This window comes from Dromaius novaehollandiae, chromosome Z (assembly GCF_036370855.1).
Source record: "Dromaius novaehollandiae isolate bDroNov1 chromosome Z, bDroNov1.hap1, whole genome shotgun sequence".
NCBI classification, from domain to species: domain Eukaryota; kingdom Metazoa; phylum Chordata; class Aves; order Casuariiformes; family Dromaiidae; genus Dromaius; species Dromaius novaehollandiae.
Window position 1 is genome coordinate 5,084,253 of NC_088132.1, and position 25,404 is coordinate 5,109,656.

The 25,404-nt window shown below is 38.4% G+C and overlaps 2 protein-coding genes across 4 annotated transcripts in view; one reads left to right on the forward strand and one right to left on the reverse strand.

The window, feature by feature from the left end:
• The window catches only part of IFT74 (intraflagellar transport 74), a 43,339-nt gene extending 37,730 nt beyond the window's left edge, over nucleotides 1–5,609 (reverse strand). For all 3 annotated transcript variants that reach the window (XR_010386331.1, XR_003261575.2, XM_026115796.2), the window contains exons 1-8: nucleotides 5,464–5,609; nucleotides 5,100–5,240; nucleotides 4,511–4,646; nucleotides 3,924–3,972; nucleotides 2,944–3,042; nucleotides 2,759–2,819; nucleotides 2,259–2,318; nucleotides 1,090–1,151 (exon numbers count right to left, since the gene is read on the reverse strand). Coding sequence is in view for 1 of the 3 variants with exons in the window: in XM_026115796.2 (XP_025971581.1) it covers nucleotides 1,090–1,151; nucleotides 2,259–2,318; nucleotides 2,759–2,819; nucleotides 2,944–3,042; nucleotides 3,924–3,972; nucleotides 4,511–4,646; nucleotides 5,100–5,216 (584 nt within the window). In the remaining 2 variants the exon portion in view is untranslated. The remainder of the gene's footprint in view (nucleotides 1–1,089; nucleotides 1,152–2,258; nucleotides 2,319–2,758; nucleotides 2,820–2,943; nucleotides 3,043–3,923; nucleotides 3,973–4,510; nucleotides 4,647–5,099; nucleotides 5,241–5,463) is intronic.
• Nucleotides 5,610–5,730: 121 nt separating this feature from the next.
• On the forward strand, nucleotides 5,731–25,166 carry PLAA (phospholipase A2 activating protein). The gene is made up of 14 exons (XM_026115795.2): nucleotides 5,731–5,989; nucleotides 8,091–8,284; nucleotides 10,137–10,237; nucleotides 10,316–10,436; nucleotides 10,559–10,726; nucleotides 11,840–11,975; nucleotides 12,481–12,650; nucleotides 13,610–13,767; nucleotides 14,728–14,947; nucleotides 16,854–16,922; nucleotides 19,815–19,886; nucleotides 20,765–20,866; nucleotides 22,794–22,958; nucleotides 24,446–25,166. Exons 1-14 carry the CDS (start codon nucleotides 5,841–5,843, stop codon nucleotides 25,009–25,011), a joined length of 2,391 nt encoding a protein of 796 aa, XP_025971580.1. The 5' UTR covers nucleotides 5,731–5,840; the 3' UTR covers nucleotides 25,012–25,166.
• Nucleotides 25,167–25,404: the final 238 nt, after the last annotated feature.

The window sequence follows — 25,404 nt, forward strand, 5'->3', positions numbered from 1 at the left end:
ATCCTTGAGACACCTAACCTAGGCAAGTGTCTCATTTACTGATTTTAAAATTTCCCAGCCAGCTAGATATGAATGTGCCTACGTGCATGCACAGAATCATCCAGTGATGACAGTATCCAAAATCTAGGTATTCCTTTGTCTGAGTATCTGGAGGAATCCGCTCCAATGACAGTTCAGTGTAAAGTAGAGAAACAGGACAAGAAAACAAAAACTACCTCTTCAAAGTGAGTCTCTTAACCGGTAAGTTAAATGGTTATACACAGCCATGCAGAAGAAAAACACTTCTGAGCATTTCACCTAGTCAGAAACTACCATCATTGTTAAAGCATATTGAAAATTATTTTTAGACTTACTATAGAAGCCTACTAGACACGTAAAAGTTGTCTGTACTACAGACTATAGAAGTTGTAAATAAGGAAGTTGTTCAGCTGAACTCTTCTTCCTTTAAAACATAATTCAGTGGCCATATTATGTAGATAGCATGCTCCCAATTATTAGATAACGTTTAACAGAGAAAGGTACCACATGCTAGTTAAATTAGGAATTCCCAATTTTAATTGGTTTGATGTTTCTACTGGCAACAGGTGCCCTTAAAACATCGGTGATAACCACTTTTTGCTCTCTTTCATATCAAAGGAAAGCACAGGATGGGGTATGACAGCCCCACCACCTTCATAAGGTAAAGGTTTTCACTACTGATACTAATACACAGAGCAGCAAAGGAAGCATCTGCAACATAATTTATCCTCTGCTTCCTCTGGTCAAGTCTCCACTTCCTAACTTACACAGCACAGCACAACCTCCAAAAACTGCGACCGTGACACTAGGTCCCCAAAAGTCAAAGAATCTCCACTGCCACCTGAACTCCTTCCGAATGAGATGGTAAGCATCTCCACGGCAGTTACTCAGAAGAGTTAAAAGCCAGAAAATCCAGCTGTAGCCTAGCACTGATTCTGAAATTGTTTGGTACCACTGGCTGCATGCACAGCACTGTTAGGGAACTTCTGAATTAGACCACTTCTCAATTTTCCCTATTTTACCAAGCTCAGATGTGATTTAACAACTTCTGAGAAGCATATATATACTTACGCTTGTTTTTCTGTGAAAATTATATCCACACTCTGAGCTTCCCGGTCATTCTGAACCTTCAACTAAAACAAAAAAAAGAAAAGAAAAACCCACACAACAAAATTAATATGCTAAGAAAAATATAAATTATATGTACAAATTCAAAGCTGCGTTTAAATGAGCAAGAGGCTGCTCATAATGCAGTAGAGCAAGGAGCAGCAGAGGCCTCCTACTCCAGAAGTTTTCCCAGGTGAAACCGATGAAACAGTTTCTGCTAATGCATTCTTCTACTGAAAATCAAGGGAAATAAGGTGGCATTCACTGCCTGTATATTTGAGAAAGAAATACAATCAAGTTTGTAACAAATTAATTCAGTAACTTACTACTGTAGAATTCACTGCTGAGGCACTTCCTGGTAAAATGCTGTTTAAGCCTACTGACAGTGTAACACTTGCAAAGCATTCTTTTTTTTATGATATGGATGTTGTGACTTTATTTTTCCATTAAATGTGAGGAAAAATAATTAATTTTGCCTAAATAATACTTAGCTGGCTTCACATTCTAACAAAATGATCCTTTCTAACACTAATTTTCTTTGCTTATGGACAAAATGAGCATGAGGAATGGCTCATATTGGTTTAATGCCTCTTAATGCTTAGGGTCACACTCTTATTGACTTAGAAACTCAAGAAAGAAACTCAAGGAAAAGCAAAGTTCATGGCTTCTGTTGTTTGTCATGCCATATGTCTATTTAATAATTATTACATTGGAGTAATTTAAAGGGTAGAAAACAAAAAAGTACTAAATAAACCTCCAGAAGCTCAGGCAGTTTTACATGGCAGCATAGTCCAGTGAGTTTGCATTTCAGATCAGTGTTCTATGCTTCCTACTCAAATAAACAATACATTTTAACACTGGTAAATCGTGTTGGAAAGACAGCCTTCCTTTATGTAAAACATAGAAACACTATCATGGAGCTCAGAAGACAACGCTTCAGACAATTGTCTCACTACAACCATGTATGTCACTAAGTATTATGCTCAACTTACCTGGGAAAAAATTACAGAAGTTTTAAATTAGAGCTATGCTTTTTATATATGTCATAGAATAGCATGTGTTCAGCGTACCAATAATGTAACACACAGCTCTTCATTGTATGTTGAAACACAGCAGGAAAACCTAATTCTTACCATATTGAAATCACTAATCATTTCTGCCGTATCAGTATTGGTGTTAAGTTTATCCACGAGCTGAAACAAGACAGAATTCCAAGCTATTAGTACTCTCCTTTCTTTTAATTACAGAACAAAAATATCAGACAAATAGGTACCAATGCACAAAGCACTCATGCAAACACAGCAAATTTCAATTATTGCAAATGGAAAGGAAGAAAAAAGGGATGTGGGAACCTGAACAAATTAAACACAGTTTTCAGAATTAATCATCTTTATATGTAACTGTACAAAAACAAATACTATGCAGCAGTAACTTAAATCTGTATGCAGCTGCATTTCCTACATTTTCTTCTTTTATATTTTCCCTAAATTCCATTTTTCTCCTTTCCAACAGCTCAACAAAAGTCAGTATTAACCAGTACATTTTTACAGAGATGTTGAAGTTAAGCAACGACAGTACAAAGCAAAGGACAGAAGGGACAGTGATGAGCACCAAAAACCTGACAACAGCATACCATGTTGTAGTCTGCTAGCTGACCTTGAAATTCTTTGATTTCACCAGCTAAAGCCTCTGCCCTAAACACAAAACAAAAGCCAAACTTACAACAGGAAGCACTGTGTACATAAAAATAAGTAATATCCTAGAATACAGTCTTGTGACTGAAAAAGTTAACATCCCATTAGCTGGAACACATCTCACCTTTTCTCGTAGGACAGATAGACAGAATTCTCTTGCTTGTACATTTCCACTTCTTTTTGCAGCTTGTTAATTTCTGCTGTGAGGTCATTTATTTTGCTTCTGCAAAAAAGCATTAAACAGAAAAAGAATTATTCAAATTTAAATCAATGCCTGAAACACAGATGAGACAGAAATGATACTTTATTATTAGTTACGTGCGATCAGCAGCCCTTTATCACACTGCACCATGTTTCTGATCAGCTATTTGAAAGAAGAGCTGGAGAAATGAGGAAAAAAAACAAAGTAGTTCTATCAGATAAAATCCTAGACAATTAACAGAAAGCTTGGATATGAATAAATGTTTTGCTTTCTGCCCGTTCACTAAGAGAAATGTGAATTCTTCTCAAACTGATTGGCAAAAAAATCATAGAATCTTTTCACAGAACATCGCTATGATCCCTTTTTAAAAACAACATCTCTTAAGACTGATTATTCAATACTGCAATGTGATCAAGTGACAAAGTAGTGTATGCAACAGCATTCCACAATGGCCTTGCCTTTTGTTAGTGTCAGCTTAGTGTATAATCCAAGTACTGCGTGCAATCAAACAGAAGCATACACCAAAAAGTCCTTAATTTGAAATGCTTCTTTGTACAACTGGAGCTATCAGACCTATCAGGTAGTACAGGTGTAAGCTCAAAACCTCTGACACTCATGTTACCAACACTGATGGAGAGTGCATTTGAATTAACAAGCCCAATAACAAAATAGGAAAGAAATCTATTTGTATCTAAACATAAGCACAAAATTCCTCTCCCCTAAAAGGTATTTTCAAAATGACGTTCGTAACTCTGACACCAGGACAGATTTCATCACGAGTGAACATCACTTATCCCATGTTATCCTTACATACAACTCATAACTTCATGTTGCTGCATTTCATTCCTTGGAATAAGTCAGAAAGGGAACAAAGCACTAAGCCTTCTATTGTTAACACATACCTCAGCAGTCCAAGATAATAGGTTTTATCCATTATCTGTCTCTGAGGACCTGTCAAAGGAGAGCAAATGACATTTTGTTAGAAAATTATTCATTCTGATGACCTGTAAATTATGGAAAAAAAACAAAACCAAAACCAATCTGCAGTATCTACAAGCAGAAAACTGCCACAGTCTTAGTATTCTCAAATGACTTTACCCGTTTAAAAAAAAAAGACGGCAGAAATTCATTTTAAACTGCAGTAAAAATATGCCTTGCATAATCAGCTATACGAACATCTACTGCATAACAAAATAGTTTTGATTGTTCTGAAGTGCTGGAAAAAGATACAGTTTATAACTTTTTCTTCTTAAGGATTTTTAATGAGTTGTGAACATCAAAACAATGTCTAGATGCAAAAAAGTCTTTTTTCTCATTGCCAAAAATAAGAAAATAAAGGAGGTATGCACTAATCTTCCTTTTTTTTCTCTTGCTACCGTTCACCCTGCAATTTGTACAGCTGGGGGAAAGTAATTTTCCTTTAAAATCTTTTAAATAATCCTTTAAAAAGATTTCAGACACATTGATAGCCATTTTTAGTAAAAAATACCTTTCATTCCCAATTTCATTCCACTTAATCCCTGTTGCGTCACTGGACGGTCTGCAACTTTAATCTGAGATGACAGCACTCCTCCAGTGCTTGAAGAACCACCACGAGAACCAGGTCTTGATGTACTAGGAGGCATCTAGATAAAAACAAAAAAAAATCCCAATTCTGAATTACGAATTTTTTGCCCGTATGCAATTGTCAAAGCAATCAAAACCTTAAGAGTGAGACTCCCTCAAACTTTAGACTGTTCCTCTAGGAATCTTTCAACATTTGTACATCTCCTGGTAAACAAGCCTTAGTCAAATGTCCAACTGTAGGAAGGTAAGTGATAGCCATTGAGCAGCCTGTTCATTGCTATCTCCATCTGTGACATTACTGTTTTTAATATATAGCAAGTGAACTGTTGATGCAAGACTTTCTTGGCCCCTTTCAGTCAAAATTACAAAGTCTACAAAACAAGAAAACTTGCATTTCTTCCTGAGAATTTATCAATCCAGTCACAGTACCCATGGTTTGTCTCACAAAAAATTACAAAAACACGGATAAAAATCTAAATACATCAAAGTTAACATTCAATTTTTTAACACACCCCTGTTCCTATTCTGGTTGCTGACGGAGTCCTTAAAGAAGAGGCAGGCCTTGCTGTCACCCCCATTCCTCCTCTTGAAGAAGGACGTGCTGTTGGAGGCCTGTGGTTGCTGGCCATATCTGTTTCCTTCTGAACTTGCTCCTAGAAAGAAGCATAACAAGCAGTCCTTTCATTTGCAGGGATTCTTAAAAAGTACCAGAGGTAACTGGGGGCGGAGGGCCGGCGGCACCTGCCACAGGACCGTGAAGCACCGAGGTGCCGCGGGGCACCCGAGGGGCGCTGGTACTACGCGCTGCCCGGGACCACCGGGGCGGCGCGGGCGGACACTAACGCCCCACGGACGGCAACGACCCCTTGCTCTTACCGGAGTCCCAAGTGCCCGTTAAGCCTCCGCCAACAACGACGCCGGTATCGCAGCAACCGTGGGACCAACCACCGCGGCACCCTGATGTCGCGAGATTTAGAAAGCTCGTTTCAGCCGCCGATTGCAAGGGCAGGGTGGAGAATGCGCTACCCAATAACAGGCGAGGACTACACTTCCCAGAGGCCAGCGGGGGAGACGAACCTGCCCTTCTTTTGCTCTGTGGCGCGGTCCCTGCTGGGACATGGAGTTTACGCGTCTCCCGCCAGCGTGCTTGATGACGCCTCTTCCGGCGCTGTGGATGGCGGTTTCCGGAAGCGGCGGCGGTGGAGATTGTTGCTGTGTCAGAGCGCTTCGTCGGCCTTTTGTGCGCTGCCGCCATGGCTGGCGAGGGCGGTGTGTACCGGCTCCGCTGCTCCCTGGCGGGGCACGGGCAGGACGTGCGGGGCCTCACAAGCGGCCTTTTCCCTCAGGGTGGTTTCGTGTCCGTGTCCCGGGACCGAACTGCCCGGCTCTGGGCTCCGGACGGGTGAGTGCCGCGCCGCGCCGCCGCCTCCCTCGCCGCGAGGTCTAGCCCGGCCTTGCCGGTCGGGGCTGCGCTGCGCCCGGGCCGGGTCTGAGGGGTGAAGTGGCGACGGTGCAGGTGCCCTCCCTGGGCCTTGCCGCCCCGACGAGGGGCCTGGCAGTTGTTCCCTCAGGACCTCGTTACCACCTGCCCTGTCCGTCCGCGTTGTCTGCCCTGCTGGCAGTGGCCGTTGCCCGTCTTGGGACCACTCTGCTTAATCTGCTGCAGCGGGGGGAGAGGGCTGGTTTGTGCGTGCTGGTGGTTATTTTTTGCCTAGAGTCTTTGATGAGTTCGGGGAAAGCCATCGGCTTTGTGAATGGCCGTGGTGCTTAGCACTAGCGTGCCTGCTTTTGGGGAGCATGATATTTATCCCACAGTTAACTGCATTTTGACATTTCAATCAAAATTTCAATGTTCTTTATAGATGCTGGTAGTTTCTATGAATGTAGCATTGCTTTCTAGGTGGTGTCAGTATTGTTTTCATCTTCCCCTACTAAGTGTCAAAGTAATCTTACTATGTAAAAGTATTCCAGTTTTGATGATAGGGCACTGTATTTAGAATGTTTTTAAAAAGTCTTTTCTCCCATTGCTGAGCAGACTTCTAAGAACATGGAAGGAAATATGAATAAAAAACTACACAAAAACATAAACATGCAAAGACATTGGAAAAGAAATCTGTTGTTTTCTCTCATGTTCTCGTTGCACAGTGTGGTTACCAAGTGGATCTGCCAGTCATTCAGTGAATTTTTCAGAATCTCTTTACAATCAGAAAAGATACTGTTGAGCAATGTAGACGTGAGATGGTGGAGATACAGATTACTGCTGGAAGCAACAAGACATATTTGTTCACTTGTCTGTAGCTTCAAATTATGAACAATATCCTGAAGTTGCCAAGCATGCATGTTCTTTCTGCTGCCTTTCAGTGAAGCAGAGATAATTAGCAAATTTTCCTGAATGCTTACCTATGTTTTTATTAGGTGGATATATGGTGCTCTGCAATTAAGAGTGAGGAAGAATAATCTAAATGTGTGCTATTGAATTGCGTCTCACTAAAGGAAGAATTTCTTAAAATGTTTAGTATTTTTTTGCAGGAGAGGAAGTCTTTAGTTCTGACCTCTAATTTTTGAGGGTTGTGAGAGGAAGACATAGGTAACTTAGAGTCATAGGGTAGGTGTTGATCTCCTTTCTGCTTTGAAGATTGCGCGATTACGGTAGACAGAGTTCAGTGGATAAGCAAACTGCTGTATATATTGTTTTTGTACTTAAATTTTAGCAGAAGGTACGTTGCCTTTATTTGTTCTGTGTACCTTTGACAGAGAAGACATTTTAGAATTTAGAGGAGTATCCCAGTTTCCTTACCTCTTCCAGGTTTTAGAATATGAATGTGAAAACATGAAATGATATACAAGGGTTTTTTGGGGTTTTTTGTTTTTTTTTTTTTGTTTTGAAAGAAAGCCTTTATCATGTGGGGGATGATTACCACCTTTTCTTTTCTTTCTTTCTTTTTTTTTTTTTTTTTTCCGGTGAGTGCTCTGTCTGCTGAGGCCTGGTCGAGATGGAGGAATAAGGGTGCTCCTTGAATCAGTTATAATCCACTAATTATTAATCCTCTGTAGTGCTCATAACTGAGAGCCAGTGAATAAATTTTTCAGTCAATAAGCTTTCTCCTCTACTTACATGCTCTGGTATTGTTAGGGTGTACTGGAATAAGTATTTAAGTCTTGAGACAGCCAAGAATTTCTTACAGGCAAATTATAGCTGCAGCTACTTCTGGTCACGTTAAGCATAGTGTTTGCCAATGAACAGGAAGAATAAAATGGGGTTCTTCCACACTACTTAGTGATAAAGAAGTGGAACGCTTTAAATATTGCTTATTGAGCTAGGTTTTTGTAACAAATTTTTCTCTTAAATTTTCATCTTTCTAGGTCATCCATAGTTTGCTATTCAACCCCCTGTGAGGATAGGTATTAATTCAAGAGTTGGAATATCAAACAACTGTTATGTTTCAGTGCCTCAAATAAGTAATTTCTGTCATGACTCTGAACTGATTATCACATATGTTTAGTCTTAACAGGGGTTTTACTGAAATGCACTGTATGAGTGGCCACTCAAATTTTGTATCTTGTGTGTGCATCATACCTCCAAGTGACCTGTATCCTCGTGGGCTGATTGCAACTGGTGGCAATGATCATAATATTTGCATTTTCACAGTTGACAAGGCAGCTCCTCTTTATATCCTGAAGGGCCATAAAAACACAGGTATGTAGTAATTTTGTTTTAGATTTTGTTGCATAAAAGTTAATATGGTATGCTAGAGAGGAAAATAAGTTGAAGTTGCAAAACTGAATTGTGAATTCTCTGCTATTTTAGTGTAGTAAACTGTTTAGTTATGGTCTCTACAAAAAGGGTTTTATAATTTCAGTTCATGTAGTACCAGTCAATTGCAAGGACTTCCAAATTTACACTGATGAATGTATAATCTTTCCCTGTATAAACCCTGTAGGTAGTATATCACATGTCAACTTACAGGCATAGCAGAATGATGTCCATTTTGTCAAGACCTGCATGTTTAAGAAGCAATTAATTTAGTCTGCTGAGCAAACTGTGTGTTTTGTTAAGCATAATTCTGGGTGCAAGCTGATAGAAGTACAAAGAGTGAGCTTCCTAAACAGATAAACAAACTTTTACTGTTTATTTACTTAGACAGTGATCTGATATTAGTTGATGATCTAAATATGTAATGAAGGCTAAAAGTTCCCTACGGAAATTTTCCCTCTCTTCATTCTGGTGAATGCAGGATGTGATGTATTAACCCAATATGTACGATTCCTTGAGCAATATAATAAAGTATTTGGCATTTCTCATCTTAGCATACTAAATTTGTCTTTTCTGTGAGCTGATGTAGTATTTGATACACCTTTGAATGGTCTAATATCATCATAGAATGTCAAAATTAATTATTTTAAGTTTTGGACTCTCTTTCTACTTTAATAAAGAGAGTTGTGGACACCAACATGAGAATATCCTGGGCTTCCAAGCAGCACCAGAAGTGTAAAAGAGAAATTACTTGTATTTATTTTAAAACTCTTGGCTTGCTATGAGAAAGAAAGAAAAAATAATATCATTATGTAAGAAGTCAAGGAATAGCTTATGTGCTTGGGTGGGAAGCTGGGATGGGTTAGCCGATAACAGAACATATGATGTGCTCCCTCCAGAATTGTAAAAAAGGATAAGGCATTCTAGAGCAGTTATATACTGCCCCTACTACCTACCAATGAAATGCTTAGAAACAATTACAAAAAGAATGCTTTTTATGGTAACATGCAAATATTTTTAAATGTTAAGTTCAGATTAATCATAAAATCTGCTTTAGAAACGAGAAAAACTAGGGCATGAATAATAGTTCTGCTTAGTGACAAGACTGGAATACTATTTAGTTCTCACTGTTGCATCACAGAGGCAAGACACAGAAGACCATACTTTTCTTTTATGAAAATCAGATCGACCATGTACTCTGCTCACGACTTAACTGCTTTTGTAAACTTATTAGAACTTTATTAGCACTATTATGTGTCTTCAATTTTACAGTAGCCTATTACTGGAGCATTTTCAGATTATTGTTTCTTAAATATGTCTTTGAATTTAAGCACAATTTCTTGGTAACAGTATTTTGCCTTCCAAGAAGATGAGTTGAATATTTTGCTATGAAATCTTGTTTCTTGAGGACATAAATCAATAAAAGTTGACAAAATCTTGTCTTTCTCCTTAATCTTACAAATAAATTGTTGTTATTTCTGTGTCTTGACTGATTATCTGTGCTGCTTGTCAGCGTATTCTAATCGTAAGAGAAAAGAATGGGTGCTAAGGGAAATTTTAAAAATGTGGATTAAAAAAGATTTGAAATTTTGCGATCTAATGTGAAGAGATTTTTAAGTAGTGCCTTTCTAGGTTGCAGTGTGACTACAGTTTTAATTCTTCCCCAAACTCCTCAACACTATAAATATGCTGCTAATAGAAGTAAATCTCCTTAAATAAATCTGCTTAAATTACTGGCCTAAGATTGGTCACAGTGGAGGAAACGTGTCAGTATTGATTTGAACCTTCATTCCAGTTTGCAGCCTTTCGTCTGGGAAATTTGGCACGTTACTAAGTGGATCATGGGATACAACAGCCAAAGTGTGGTTGAATGACAGATGTATGATGACATTACAGGTATGAAGTTCTGCATGAGTATTAAATAGATGCCTTGATTTTGTCAATGAAAAGGAACAATGTTGGTTTTTTTTGCAGGGTCACACAGCTGCTATATGGGCAGTGAAAATACTGCCTGAACAGGGATTAATGTTGACTGGTTCAGCTGACAAAACTATTAAACTGTGGAAGGCAGGCAGATGTGAAAGAGCATTCACTGGTAAATACTCTTGCAGTTGAGAATTTCATAGGCGGATCCCATGCTCTTTTTAAAAACAAATATTTCAAAAAATCCTTAAGCCTCTGGTAGATTTTTCAGTTGTTTTTCTTTCTTTTGCAAAGGACATGAAGATTGTGTGAGAGGTTTAGCTATTCTCAGTGAAATGGAATTCCTTTCCTGTGCTAATGATGCTAGTGTCCGAAGATGGCAGATCTCTGGCGAGTGCCTGCAGGTGTATTATGGACATACAAACTATATATACAGCATATCTGTTTTCCCTCAGTGTAAAGGTAAGGTTGTTTTTGTGACTATGACCCAGTGTTCTTCCAAAATAAAACAGCAAGGTAGACATTCAGTAGTTCTGCAGTAGTTCTGTGGAGCTGCCGTAACAAGAAGTTAGGTGGCATTTCATTTACTTTTTCTTTTCTTTCCTATTTGCCTCTTCCTTTTGCATAAGTAATAAAAATGTCTGTGATTGAATCCAAATCCTATCTCTGGCAGAATCACCCTGACCGTAGATGAGATGAAAGGTCCTGGGTCAGGCCTAATTATAAAGCTAGAGTAAAATTTTTGCTTTCTTGAAGCAACAGGCAAAACTATTTTCTCCATTGTCACCTGCATATTGGCACTGCAGCAGAGTAATGAAACACATGACATTTGGAGATAATGTAAATTTAGGTACTTCCACAGAAAGTTTTCAAAGTATATTATAAATAGTTTAGATTCAGAGTTTTATGTGTATGCATTAATTGCATTTATATTTGAAGTTTTGAGATTTAGAGCTTCAAAACTAACTGTTACAGAGAGTTGCAGAAGATGTTCGAAGTCAGTGACCTTTATGTGGTGTATGCAATACTTGCACACTCATTCACTAGGTGAATGGATGTATATTAGTGGATGCGTAGGTGACAAATCTCTTCTAGCATCTCCTCTTTGACAATTTTAAGACAGAAGTTAGACATAGACTTTTGAGAGTGCTTTTATGTATGCTTCCTGAAAAAGCAGAAGTTACTCTGCAAAAACCTCAAGCGTATTAAAAGAACTGTAAAACTCTGGAGACACAGGGTAAGATAAAACTGTGATAGTCTCAAAATTACTCTCAGGTTCTTTTTTTATATCCTTGAAAGGAAGAAAGAATCTTTTGTCTGCCTTGAGAATAATTTCATTACCTGTCTGACTGATCAGTCTACAATTTATGCACTTAATTTCTTTTGTGAAGAGAAATATGCATGATTTTTGCTTTCTTCTAGCTCTCCTTGTGACTTAGAGAACTATTAAAGTATAAAAAGCTTCCTTTTACTCTTTCAATTGTTAGACATGCAGTTGTAGGAATCCACCTTGTATCACAATATACGAAATATACATATAGCTTTAAACTCTTCTGTTTTTTCTTCCTTTTTTAGATTTTGTAACTACTGGAGAGGATAGATCTCTTAGAATCTGGAAACAAGGGGAATGTGCTCAAACAATCAGACTCCCAGCTCAGTCTGTGTGGTGCTGCTGTGTGTTAGAAAACGGTGACATTGTAGTTGGTGCAAGGTATGCTGATTTTACTCTATCACCATATTTGCAGAACTAAAATTGGAGAATGCTCGATGAGATTGTATGCGTTGTTTTGGATGTCAGAATTCTGTGTTTAAAAATAAGCCATCAAGGTGGGAGAAGGTTAATTTAAGTATGTTCTTCTGTACTTCAGAAAAAAATGAAACTATTTTTTCCATGTAGATTGCAGCACAGAGTGAGTGCTTTGGGAATGTGCCTAACAATTGAATGTAGTGCTATGGATAGGCTTATAGGTACCATACACAGAACCTATTTGATAGGTATCTGCCACCATGATTTAAAAACTATGCTACAGCTATAGCTTCAAGTTAAGTAGTTAATTCCTCTTAAAGGCTTTTTTAGCATGAGAGCTGGATTCTATGTATAAAAACAATTTGGAGGTTTATTAGAAATAAAGATGTTTTCTCATGACATGGAAGACATTATTAGAATGCATGTAAACATTTTGATATTTAAATTTGAATGTTTTCTGTCTGCTCAGTGATGGAATCATAAGAGTGTTTACAGAGTCTTTGGAACGTACAGCAAGTGCTGAGGAGATTCAAGCTTTTGAAAACGAGCTTTCACAAGCATCAATTGACCCTAAAACTGGTGATTTAGGAGATATTAGTGCTGATGACCTTCCAGGAAGAGAACATCTTAAGGATCCTGGTAAGTTATTTCACTTCAGTTGTATTATAGGTATCTCCAAATTTTGGTTCTGAGGCATCAAAACTTTTAATATCTTCTAAAATTAAGAAGACTTTAATCACTTTTAATAGAATTGCTGAAGAAAACGGCTATAATTTTGCTCTGCTGTTATTTCATTGATTCTTTTGTAAGCTAGGCTGTAGTTTAAATACATACCAGTAGTAGACTTGTATGATAAAAAATATTTCTCTTATGAGATATTTAAAAGAAATGGTTTTCAAGATGCTACAATATGTTGAGGATGTGTTTTGGATCTGTTATGCCAGCTGTGCCAGCAGTATAAAAGAAAGTTGTGTAATTTGTGAATAGACTGTTGAACATGGAGATTTAAAAAAAAAAAAAAAAAGTAGATTTTTTTTTTTTTAGCGGCTTTAGCTTTCAGCTTGAGAAACAGTTTGTCTTGATTGACTGAATGGACTTCTAACACATACTCAGGACTTTACTAAGAATACAGAAGAAGCAGTGATAATTAAGATTATTCCTAAATAGAAAAATAATTTTTCCCAGGGTAACAAGTGACCTCAACCCTTGACTCTGACCACCGAATAGTATAAATTGCCAGTTGCCTTCTTACAGTTGTATGAAGTTTCTCATCTTGTTACACCATGAGAGATTATCACTTCTGTTGATTGTCATATCCTTAGGAAAATGACGAACTTTTGGAATACTCAACTTGAGGATTGTTTTTGCATCTTAGTCTGGTGGCAGATGTCCGTATAGTAATTGTAGAATGGTATTGTCGGGATTTCTGTTACTGTTGTGGCAACATGTATCATGCTTTTTTTTTTCCTGTGCTGTAGCTTTGAATCTTCTTGAACTATCTTTTCCTCTTTAAATTTGAGTGCTACTTGAAAATTTTTCTCCCTGAAATAAATCTTGTTTTTAAATTTCTTAACACTTTCAATTACTTCTGTCTACAGGAACAAGAGATGGACAGACACGTCTCATTAAAGATAATGGGAAAGTTGAAGCCTATCAGTGGAGTGTTAGTGAAGGAAGATGGATAAAGATTGGTGATGTCGTTGGTTCTTCTGGAGCCACACAGCAAACATCTGGAAAGGTTTTATTTGAAGGAAAGGTATGCAAACTTTTATGTGTTTTGCAGCCTTCAAGTAAAATGATTAATTGAACAATCAAAAAAATGTTATTCCTATCTTTGCATACATAAAATATAAATTAGAAAACAGGGATTTGGTGGTACTTTTCTGTACATCTTTGGACTGTTAAAACTGAGATAGAAGTATAAATACTAGCTTCTGCACTACATTAGAAATGAATTTTGTAAAACCAGCTAGCCAATGTAGACAAATTACTTTGCAGAAAAGTAAACTATTAGCTAGTAGAGAAAGGATCAAGTTCTCTAATATTTATTGCTAATACCTTTAAAAATTGGTTTTGAGTTCCTTTCCAAAGAGAACGAGTCTTAAAACTGATCTGAGGATCATCTAATATATTAGTTACAAGATTTCTGTGCCCCTTCTTAACTTTTGAGCTGAAAGACAGATGATAATTTTAAAGGTAGCCATGTCCTTTATTGAAATTTACATAGAGAAAAGTCTGTATCTAGTGCCACCACTAAAAGAAGGGCATTCAGATCGTAATTGAATACAATTGAATACGTATTTAGCACGCTTCAACCAAACCTGAGGGCTTGGTTCTCTTTTAATATTAGAAATATGCTTCTAAGCCTGCGGTTTTTTGAGGCATCTGACTGTCCTACAGTTTTGCAGGTAGCCAGATTTGTCCCTGCAGGGTTATATCTGATGCTTGAATTATTTTCTAATATATTTGCTTATGTATTAGCAGGATCTGTTGTCATAGCCTACTCTTTCTTGAGATACAGCATTTTAGAAAACACAGGATATGGTTTGAATATTTCAGACTTGCAGTCCATGTAGGAGAATATTATTGATACAAGCTGCAAGTGACAGTATTAAATACCCAGGGCTAAGATGAAGAACTTCAGCCTACACTGTATACATCTGTATACAACATGTGATAAGTTTCTCATTTGCTTGTATGCTTGTTCTGCTTAAAGGAATATGACTATGTTTTCACTATTGATGTAAATGAAAGTGGACCTTCCTACAAACTGCCATATAACATCACTGATGATCCTTGGCTGACTGCATACAACTTCCTGCAAAAGAATGATCTAAATCCTATGTTTCTGGATCAGGTGGCAAAGTTTATTATGGACAACACTAAAGGGCAAACGCTGGTGAATACAACCACCCAGTTTTCAGATCCTTTTACAGGTAGAAAAATTTAAACTTCCTGGTGCACAACTAAAGATGTTAACTATTAAAAAGATTAAGATGCATATTTAAAATATTTGTATTTTTCTCTAATATAATAATTATACTTAATAATTCCACTTTTTCTGTAAAAGTATTTCCTCACAGGGCTGGAGTGTGAATCTAGCAGAATGGTACAAAGCATTTTGTACACTGTAGTGCCAGTGTAAGCGTATTATTTAATATTTGCTTAGCAGTGCAGGTCACTTCACAAGGAGGCTTCAGTGTCCTAGCTTCTGTACTTTATTATAGTAGTGTTTATTTCATGTCCTCAAATTATTGAGGAAAGGCATGGGTAGATTCCACAAGAAAAATGTGGAAGCTTGCTAAGTCTCAAGGTATTTGTCAGAGCAGATCTTCAACAAAATATTAATCAAGCCTGTTGTATTTTTCAGTCTGTTCTTTCTTTTCTGATTGGTACTATTGAAAGAAAACCCCTTTTTGTATTAGTCGGGTAGGTGGCCAGATGCTGTTATGAGGATGAATAAAATACAAAAATTTAACTAGAGAATGGACTGCAACTAAGCCAAGTGAAATACATAAATGACCCTTTTTAGACAGGAAAAGGAAACTCTAGTCAAGTTAATTACTCAACAGCTCAACCATGTTAATCAATTAAACATTATATTGCAAAATAAACCACTCTTACTACAGCATCTTCACAGCATTTAAATTAAGAGTGAAAACTTCATGAAAATGATTTTGAGCTAAATGTTTTTCTTGCAAAGGACTAGAAATTAGCATACAGACTGTTATCAGGTTCAGATATGACTGTGGTCATATGAACTTATGCACATACAGAACTGCACAGAATCACAGAATAGTTGAAGTTGGAAGGGACCTTTAGAGACCATCTAGTCCAATCCTCCTGCTCAACCAGGGTCAGCTAGAGCAGGTTGCCCAGGACCATGTCAGTCAGGTTTTGAATATCTGCAAGGTTGGAGACTCCACAACCTGTCTGGGCAACCTGTTCCAGTACTCAGGCACCTTCATAGTAAAGTAGTTTTTCCTCATGTTCAGATGGAACTTCCTGTGTGTTAGTTTGTGCCTGTTGCTGCTTGTCCTGTCGCTGCGCACCACTGAAAAAATCTGGCCCCATCCTCTTTACACCCACCCTTCAGATATTTATACACATTGACAGGATCCCCCCTCAGTCTTCTCTTCTTCAGGCTAAACAGATCCAACTCGCTCTGCCTTTCCTCATGTGAGAGATGCTGTAGTCCATTAATCATCTTAGTCACCCTTTGCTGGACTCACTCCAGTAGCTCCATGTCTTTCGCATACTGGGGAGCCCAGAGCTAGACACAGTATTCCAGATGTGACCTCACCAAGGCTGAGTAGAGGGGAAGGATCCCCTCCCTCAGCCTGCTGGCAATGCTCTTCCTGGTGCAGCCTAGGACACCCGTGGAGTTCTTGGCCATAACGGCACATTGCTGGCACTGATCGCAACCTTCTGAGCTCTGCCATTCAGCCAGGTCTCAATCTACCTCACTGTCTGCTCATCTAGTCTGTACTTCCTCAGCTTGCCTATGAGGATGTTACGGGAGACAATGTCAAAAGCCTTTCTGAAGTCAAGACAGACAACATCCACTTCTCTCCCCTCATCTGTCCAGCCAGTTTTTCCATCATAGATGGCTATCAGGCTGTACCTCTGATTTAGCTGTGACCAAACATAATGGTCAGAAAACAAAGATCTTACCTCAGAATAATTAGGAAGAATTTTGTTTCAGTGTCAAGAGAAATCTGTTGGAAAGGATCAGAGTTGTCATAACCCCACAATACACAATGAGACATATTTGATATTTTGCTTTGTTTTGAGCTGCTTCTGCTTGAAAAGTGATGATACAGTACTAATGTCTATTTCTAGGTGCTGGACGTTATGTTCCAGGCTCTTCAGCTGGGTCAAATACAGTACCTGCAGCAGATCCATTTACAGGTAATGTACAATTTGTACTCTTTATTGCAGTGTATCTTTCAGGAATTTAAAGGTGTGTTTCATGTTCAGTTCTAATCAGTGTTCAGCTCCAGACTGCTGTTCCTTTCAGTTCTCCATTTGTGGCAGCACTGTCACACAGACTGACTAGGTGGACTCCACAGCTGTGATACTTAAATGTGAAAAGTGACAGGCATGTCTGGATTTGTTTGGAAGAGGAGGGCTCCTCTGCCTGGTCTATCTCACATCAATCTGTTTGTCTTTTACAATGTACTAACGCTCCAACAACAGATGAAGAAGGTCTTAAACCTCATGCTTGCCAAACTCTCACATGCATGACCAACTCAGAATTGGATATTTTTATAGAACTACATGCTTTTTTTCTTATGACTTGACCTTTACTGTAGTAAATTAGCACTTTAAAGTATGATTAACTGTGCAGTAATTTCAATTAGGATGAGGAACCCAGTTACAGGCATGAGGATAAAGCAATCAGGTATTTGAGGAAGAAAGTAGTTTGCATTTTCTTCAAGCTTACACCTAAAAGAAATTAGAAGTATTTAACATGCCATAATCATAGAAATATAAAATAATTTAGGTTGGAAGGCACTTCCAGAGGCTGTCTAGTCCAACCCCCTGCTCAAAGCAGGTCTAACTAGATCAGGTTGCTCAGGGAGTCATCCATTCTAGTCTTCAGCAATTCCAAGGATGGCCATCTCACAACCTGCCTGGGCAAGCTCTTCTAGTATTTGACCTCCTCATGTTGTGTGTGTGCTTTTTTTCTTTCTTTCTTTTTTTTTTTTTTTGTTTTAACTTCTTATATCCGGTTGGAATTTCCCACATTCCAACTCACACCTGTTGCCTCTCATTCTATCACTGTGCACTCTGAGAAGAGTCTTCACTGTATCCCACGATCAGGTAGTTGGAGACATTACCACTGTCTATCATTTACCTTCTTTTCTTCAGGCTGAACAAACTGCATTGTCTCAATGTCTCCTTGTACATCCTGTGCTTCAGCCATCTTGGTGACCATCTTGGTGGCATCCTCTGGGTTTACTCCAGTACATCAATGTGTGTCCTGTACTGGAGAATGTAAACCTGAATGCCATGCTTCATGTGTGGTCTCACCAGTGCCAAGCAGCAGGGCAGGATCACTTCCCCAGACCTGCTGGCAGCACTTCTGCTAATGCAGAAGAATCCAGGATGTGCAGGACCTTCTTTGCTGCCGAGGTGCACTGCTGCCTTCTATCAGCCCATTTCTCCAGCACGTTCATGTCCCTCTGAAGAACAGCTCTGTCCTCTGGTGCAATGACTGCTCACACCGATCTGGTGTCCCCCACTAAATTGCTGGGAGTGCACTCTGTCCTGTCATGCAGGTTATTAAGGAGCACATTAGAGAATATTAGTCCCAATACTGATCCCTAAGAGATGCTCTTAGCCTCTGGCTCAAAGGAGAGGCTGTGAGGGATGAGCTCCTGCTGGGAACATAGTTCTCCCTGGGACTGTGATCTCTCTGACATGTGCTAGAAGGAGGGCAAGACAATGAGATGCAAGCAATCCCAGAAGCATCTAATAAGAAAAGCTTTGAGCAGAGGGTTGGACTAGATGGCCTCTGGAGGTCCCTTCCACCCTAAATTTTATGATTCTAACCTGCCCCTGGTATAACAAGTTTAAAGCCTTCCTCACTAGGTTAGCAAGCCTGTTTGCAGACATTTCTACCCTGCTTTATCAGACTTAACCCATTGTTGCTCAGTAGGCCTTGCTTCCAGAAGAGGGTCCTGTAGTCAGAGAAGCCAAAGTTCTACCTGTGAAACCAGTCATGTGCTGACCTGCTTGATAAGTCCACTTCTACCAAAGTACTTTCACTTCCACGGAAGGATCAAGGACGTGCCACCTGGGCCCTTCACCCTTGTCGCTAGAGCTCTCTGGTTACTCTTGATACTCTCTTGACTGGTAGTATTATTGGTGCCCAAGTGAAAGAGCAGCAGCAGGTAATGCTCTGAGAGCCAGACAAGCTTCAGCAGTCTTTTTGCAAGATCTTGAATCCAGACAAACAACAAGCCTTTCAAGGTGTCAGGTCAGATGATAGGTGCCTCCGTATCTTTCAGGAGGCAGCATTTCACACTACCATTCATCTTTCCCTTTCGTGCAGACGCTAGGTACATTTCAGTTGGCTCTGATACATCTGCTGATGGGTCTTGTTTGTCCTCACCAGTGCCCATGGGACACTGTGCCTATCCTAATGTTTCAGATCTACAGGTGGAGCAAGAACCTTCCTCTGTTGCCAGAAGTCATGTAGTTCCCTATCTATACCTTTTTGACCATGGTCCACCTGTCCCTCCTTCTTTGCTTTGTATGACACCGTTTCTGGTCTCTGCAGATTTTCTACAAAGACCCTGTCGATCCCCCCTTCATCCCTCCTGATGGTGTGCTGGCTGCTCACCTCTCCCGGCAGCTTTTTCACCTGATGACTTGGCGCTATAACCAGAGCACACCTCCTGCAGGAGAGGCCACTGGTGCTCCAGGTGCAGGGAGAGCCCAGGCCCTCTTTCTAGCCTCAGGCCTCTGCAGCTGCACCCTGTCCCTACAACTCTGCTTGGATCAAGGCCTCTGCTGTGCCAGGCTTTTGCACCAACTGGTGCTGGAAAGCATGCTAGAATGCCTCCCATCCATGGTTTGCTTGGCTTGTGAATGCTATGACTATCACATGCATGACCCTCACAGACATACATAGATATAATCCTTAAATTTCAGAAAGTGTTGAAGACTTTTTAATTCTGTTAATGAAAAATAACACCTTTAATATTTACCAGTTTTGAAATGTAACTAAATATATTTATAAAACAGTTATCTCCTTACCTGTGGTGGTGTTTAAAAAGCCTAATCTCCATTCAGGTGCTGGTCGCTATGTTCCTGGTTCTACGTCAAATGCAGTAGCTTCAGTAGGTAAAGCTGATCTGTATACAGGTAAGAGATGAGGCCTGCCAATAAAAAACATCACTGATCTTTTGCTTTGACACAGATTATTTTTCTTTTGACATAGATTCTGTATTAGTGGAAATTAATAATTAATTAAAAATAATGGGTGAATTGTTAATACTCTGGAAATTATTCAGAAAATACGGGGAAGGAAGCCTTTTTACAAGCAAGAATCTTGCACAGAAGCTTTAATATATATGATAGTAATCTGCTTTTGAAAGATTTTTCAGTTTGCTACTAGTGATGTTGTTGTTTAGAGAAATTAATATATGCATTTTACATGGAAATTACAAAATGTAAGACTAATCCACCTGTGACTCCAGAAGATCATTATAGTTCATACATCAAAGTTCTTCCCATATTACTCTCTTCTCAGAAGATCCCAAGGTAATATTGCATGTGACATAAGCATTCAGATATACTTGGTGATATCTGCAGATCTTCCAGGATATGAGAACTGCTGAAAATAATCAGAAGATAAAATTTTGGGAGGCAGAGAGGGGTCTTCTATCTAAATTTGGCCTGTGCTATTTTCATGTCTTAACTGCAATACCTGTTCATAAGGAGTGATTGCATGTTTAGAGTTCCACTGTAATTCAGACACCACTGTTAATAATTTGCAGCTGTATAGTAAATTTGTAGATGAGGGAAAGAGCAGTTTATGAAGGAATTGCCTGAGATTACTGCTTTAAGTTGTGTAATCCTTTTATGTACTAATAACATAGGGAATGACAGTTATTTGCATAAGTATTCAATTTTTAAAAAAAGATTTTTCTGAACAATAGCCAGCAAGAAGGACTTACTGGTACTGTTCTTTGTCAGATGTTTTGGTACGCTGTTGAACTTGTCTTGTTTCCTTTATGTAGGAATGGGTGCCTACCAATCACCTGCAGCTAAAACGGAAAATATTTATTTTCCTAAGAAGGAGGCTGTCACCTTTGATCAGGCCAATCCTACACAGATACTGGGTCAGTGTTTTAACTTGGAGGCTGACTTTATTTTTGATATGTTTGAAATGGTAACTTCATTTCTGATCTTTCCAAAAAGCTAACTGATGTCCCATAACTTTCCTATTCTTTCTCAGTTTTGCCCTTTAAAACCAGATTCATCATTTTGATGGTGGATGTAGTTGAAGGCATAGGAGTAAATTTCACAGGAACGTTAAAGAAAGAATATATAATGTACCCTGTCTCGCCCACACTTATGCCTACTTTTATTTGGCATTTCACTTACCAAGCTGATAAGCAAACTTACCAGTTTAAGACTGCTTTTTCCTCTTGGCTACCGGATATGCAGGTTATGTGCAATCCTTTTCTGATTTTGCTGCTGAAAATTTCAGTTCACCAGATAGCCATGTAGTGTAATCTATGACATGTTAAAGTAAGGTGTTTGCAGTTTCATAGCTTGTTATCTTCCCTTCTATATTTAAGCAGAAATTCTGCATAACAGGGAAAAGACGACTGTGTAGCATATTTACTAATAATTTGCAGTAGATAAGCATTCAGTATTTCCTGATTCTGTTTCCTTTTGCTTCCTGTGGTGTATCATTTTGGTGAATATTACTGTTGGTTTGTTTTCCCCTTCTTTGCAATGCCTCACTTCTATTTTTTCTGCTGTATCTTCTGTAAATCTTGCACAGAATCCCTACCCTATTTGTCTCCAGTTTATTTCAGTATGTTTCTGTGGAGTGCCTTACTACATTTGAGTTCTGTAAAACTAGTTCATATTCATATTGTAGGAAAAGATACTCTTTAAAAGTATCAGTTGGAATCTTCAGTCAACCGCTTCCTATCACCCTTCGTTCTTTTTTCACTGTGATGTTTGTTCAAGGAGAAGACTAGGGATTCACAAACTAGATTCTTTTATAAAGTTTATCACTAGTAAATAGATCTAGCTTCCTCCTAGCTTTCTACAGGTTTTTAGAGCGAACTCTTATCCAGAACTTCATAAGAGGGAGAACTCCAAGACTGGCTGTCTTTCATTCTTCTATTTTACAAGAAAGCAGAGACTTTTACTTAATCTTAAAAATGCACTGCATTAAGTTTTTTCTGTCCAATGTTCTGTAATGATAACCTTATTAGCCACAAGAACATAGTGGTTTTCTGCTTGGTTTTGAAGCTTAGAGTCTGAAAACTAGGCTTACTGTGTTTCCTGCAATCTTGTAACAGTAAATGGTTAAATACATTTGTAAATATTGTGGCCAGACTGGGCTAGATTTACTAGCTTTTTTTTTTATGCTTTTTCATAATAAGCCCTCGGTTAATTTTTATTTACACTATAAATCTCATAAGGGCATACTAATATGAATGATACTGTGTGCTGATGCTTTTATTGACCTGGCCATCATCAGTTCTGGAAAAGCTATGAATGGCAGGTGCTAATCCTAGATCCATTCTGAGAAAAATGCAACTCATTAATTCTTGAAAACTTTGATTTTAAATTGCATACAAATTTGAATGCAGGACACTGAGCAATCACACTTTGTTTATTACATTTCAGTCAAAATAAGAACTGTTTGATTTACGGTGACTCTGAGTTACATAGTTTCTTTTTTATTTTGGCTCCCTAGAAAAGAATAAAAGGGAATTGCAATTCAGTTATACAAACCTAATGCTTCCGTGATTCTTTTCTGCATCTTTGCATGCATGTCAGCTAAGATAAGAATTCTGAATCCTTGTGTTGCAGAACTAGGAGACTTACAGTGGCAATCATTTTGATTATTAAAATCTTAGAAACAGGATGAAGAAGGGAAAAGTAATATTTTAATTTTTATAATCTACAACATACAATTATAACAGTTGCGGCTTGTTCATAAAATGCTTTGTAGTATATTTAAAATTATTTCAGATGTAAAGTTCTAATGTCAGAGCTATGCCTTTTCTTTTGGTCATACAGGCAAATTAAAGGAACTTAATGGAAGTGCATCTGAAGAACAAAAGCTTACAGAAGATGACTTGATAATCCTTGAAAAGATACTGTTCACAATATGTAATACCTCTGCAGAAACACCTACAGCACAACAACTTCAGACTTTATGGAAAGCAGTTAACTGGCCAGAAGGTAGACATTTGCAATGGTTTTTTTGTATTATCCTGTCATCAATACTTCGCCACAAATCAGAACTCTCTTATGCTGGGCATTAAATAGAGTCTGTCCTAAAGAGTTCATAACTCAAATAGAAACCAGAAAATGACACACAGGCCCTGTACAAGGAGACAATGCTGGTCATCAGCAGGGGCAGTGGCATGAACTGCAGAATTGGTAATAGGTAGTCAGGTTTTGTTGTTGGCGCAACAGTAAAGATGAAGGAGGAGCTTGATAGAAAAAGAGTCAGTTATTTCACTGAGGAGTATCTTCCAAAAAGAGTGAGACTTGTTTGGAAATAGAACAGAAGTGTGAGGCTGAAATCCATAATTTGTTATCAAATGAAAGGTGAAATTATGGAGATAAGTTATGAAAGATGTTGAAGAAAAATAGCTCCTGTTTAATGTAGTAGAAAAGGACAGGTTACCAAAAGATATGCAGCCAGAACTGCGCTGGTGAAATGATGTTCTAAATGGATGTAAGTAGAGGTAATATAATTTCATTTGATAAATGTAATGTTGTCAAGCCAAAAAACGTTGTTGCTCTACTTATAGACCAGAAAGACTTTATCTTGGCTATTACTTACACATTCTGGAAAAACTGGATACATTGCATATGCAGATATGTTAATACGCAGTTTAGAACAAACTGCTTTCTTAAAAAATGCTGTTCATTACATAAAATCACTTAAAATTATATTCTGCAGAGCTAGCAGCTGATCATGGCTAATATCTTCATATCTTTGGAGCTTTTTTGTTGTACAAAAGTCTTTAGTCTCAGGATGCTGCATATCTGTGGAAAAACTGCTCAGTGAGTAGCTGAGCAGATTCAGCTTCCCTAATTTGGTTATAAACTTGAGCTGTTGAAGGAAGACCTAAGGAATATTTGAAATTGGGCAAGTGGGTGGAACATGTTAGGTCTGTCTTAAAGTGAGTAGATTTCCAATTAAGGAAATCCTTTTTTTCCTAGAAATCATGTCTGAGAGAGTTGAAGCTAATTAATGACAACAACAACAAAAGTTTTATTTATTTGTAAGCAGTTCCATAGCTATACTAAGCTGAAAGACCTAGAACAAGGGGAAAGATGGTGCTGATGTAGGGGTATTCTGTCGCTGAGAAGCTTCAAGAAGCCTTTGTGGATTAGTTACCTTGAATATTTTGTGCTTGCCTTCAGTTTTATCAGTTAGAGCTTTTAGGAAAGACTTTCTAAAAGCACTGTGTTTATCTTAGATTAGGAAGCACTTTTTTATGATTAACTGAAGTGTTTGTAGAACAGATTTCGTCAAAAATTGTCTTTGTAAGTTTCCAACAGCTTGGTGGTATGTCTGAAGCTTTTTCTGACTAAGACTGTTAATGTCTGCTTTCCAAAGCAGGAGTTTACAAATCTATATATCTGAAATAAACTTGCCAGCATGTTTGCATATAATGCAATATTAATAATAAAACATTTTTTTTTTCCCTTAGATATTGTCTTTCCAGCCCTAGACATTCTTAGATTGTCTATCAGGCATCCCACTGTGAATGAGAACTTCTGCAGTGAAAAGGATCATGTACAATTTATCATCCTCCTCCTTAAATTTTTGAACCCTAAAGGAAAGCAAGCAAACCAGCTTTTGGCACTTAGAGCTCTTTGCAATTGTTTTGTCAGCCAGGCAGGCCAGAAGCTCATGATGCAACAGAGGGATGAAATTATGACACAAGCAATAGAACTGAAATCAGGCAGTAATAAGAATGTTCATATTGCACTTGCCACACTGACATTGAACTACGCTGTTTGTTTACATAAAGTCAACAACATCGAGGGCAAAGCTCAATGTTTATCAGTAATCAGCACAGTTATGGAAGTTGTTCAAGATCTTGAAGCCATTTTTAGACTACTTGTGGCTCTTGGGACGCTCATCAGTGATGATACAAATGCTGTGCAATTAGCCAAGTCTCTGGGAGTTGACTCTCAAATAAAAAAGTATGCCTCTGTATCAGAACCGACTAAAGTAAGTGAATGCTGTAGGTTTGTTCTTAATCTGCTGTAATTGTTTTTGTTAGCATTTGGGGGAGACAGTATGCAGAAAAAAAGATGCTTTTGTGCATTTCATGTGACAGAATATAATTGAGAAAATACTGTGGATGAACTAAAAACTTGATAATTTGTCAGGAGTTGCACAGCAAATAAAACTTTTTACACCAATTGTCATATGACTGCTTCTCTGAAGTCTACAGTGCACAGGATCTTTGCAGGAGGTCCTTCTAGAATAGCTCAGAAGATCAAAATAAATCACTTAAGAAGTCTAGCCATCTCAATGCTTAAAGGTAGTCTGGATGAAAGCCTAGGGAATGGCTGTGCCAACCAGGAAAGAATAGGATGCAAAACAAAAGCTTCAGCAGAATGACTGCTTCTCAACTGTGCTGTTTGTCTGCAGAGAAGG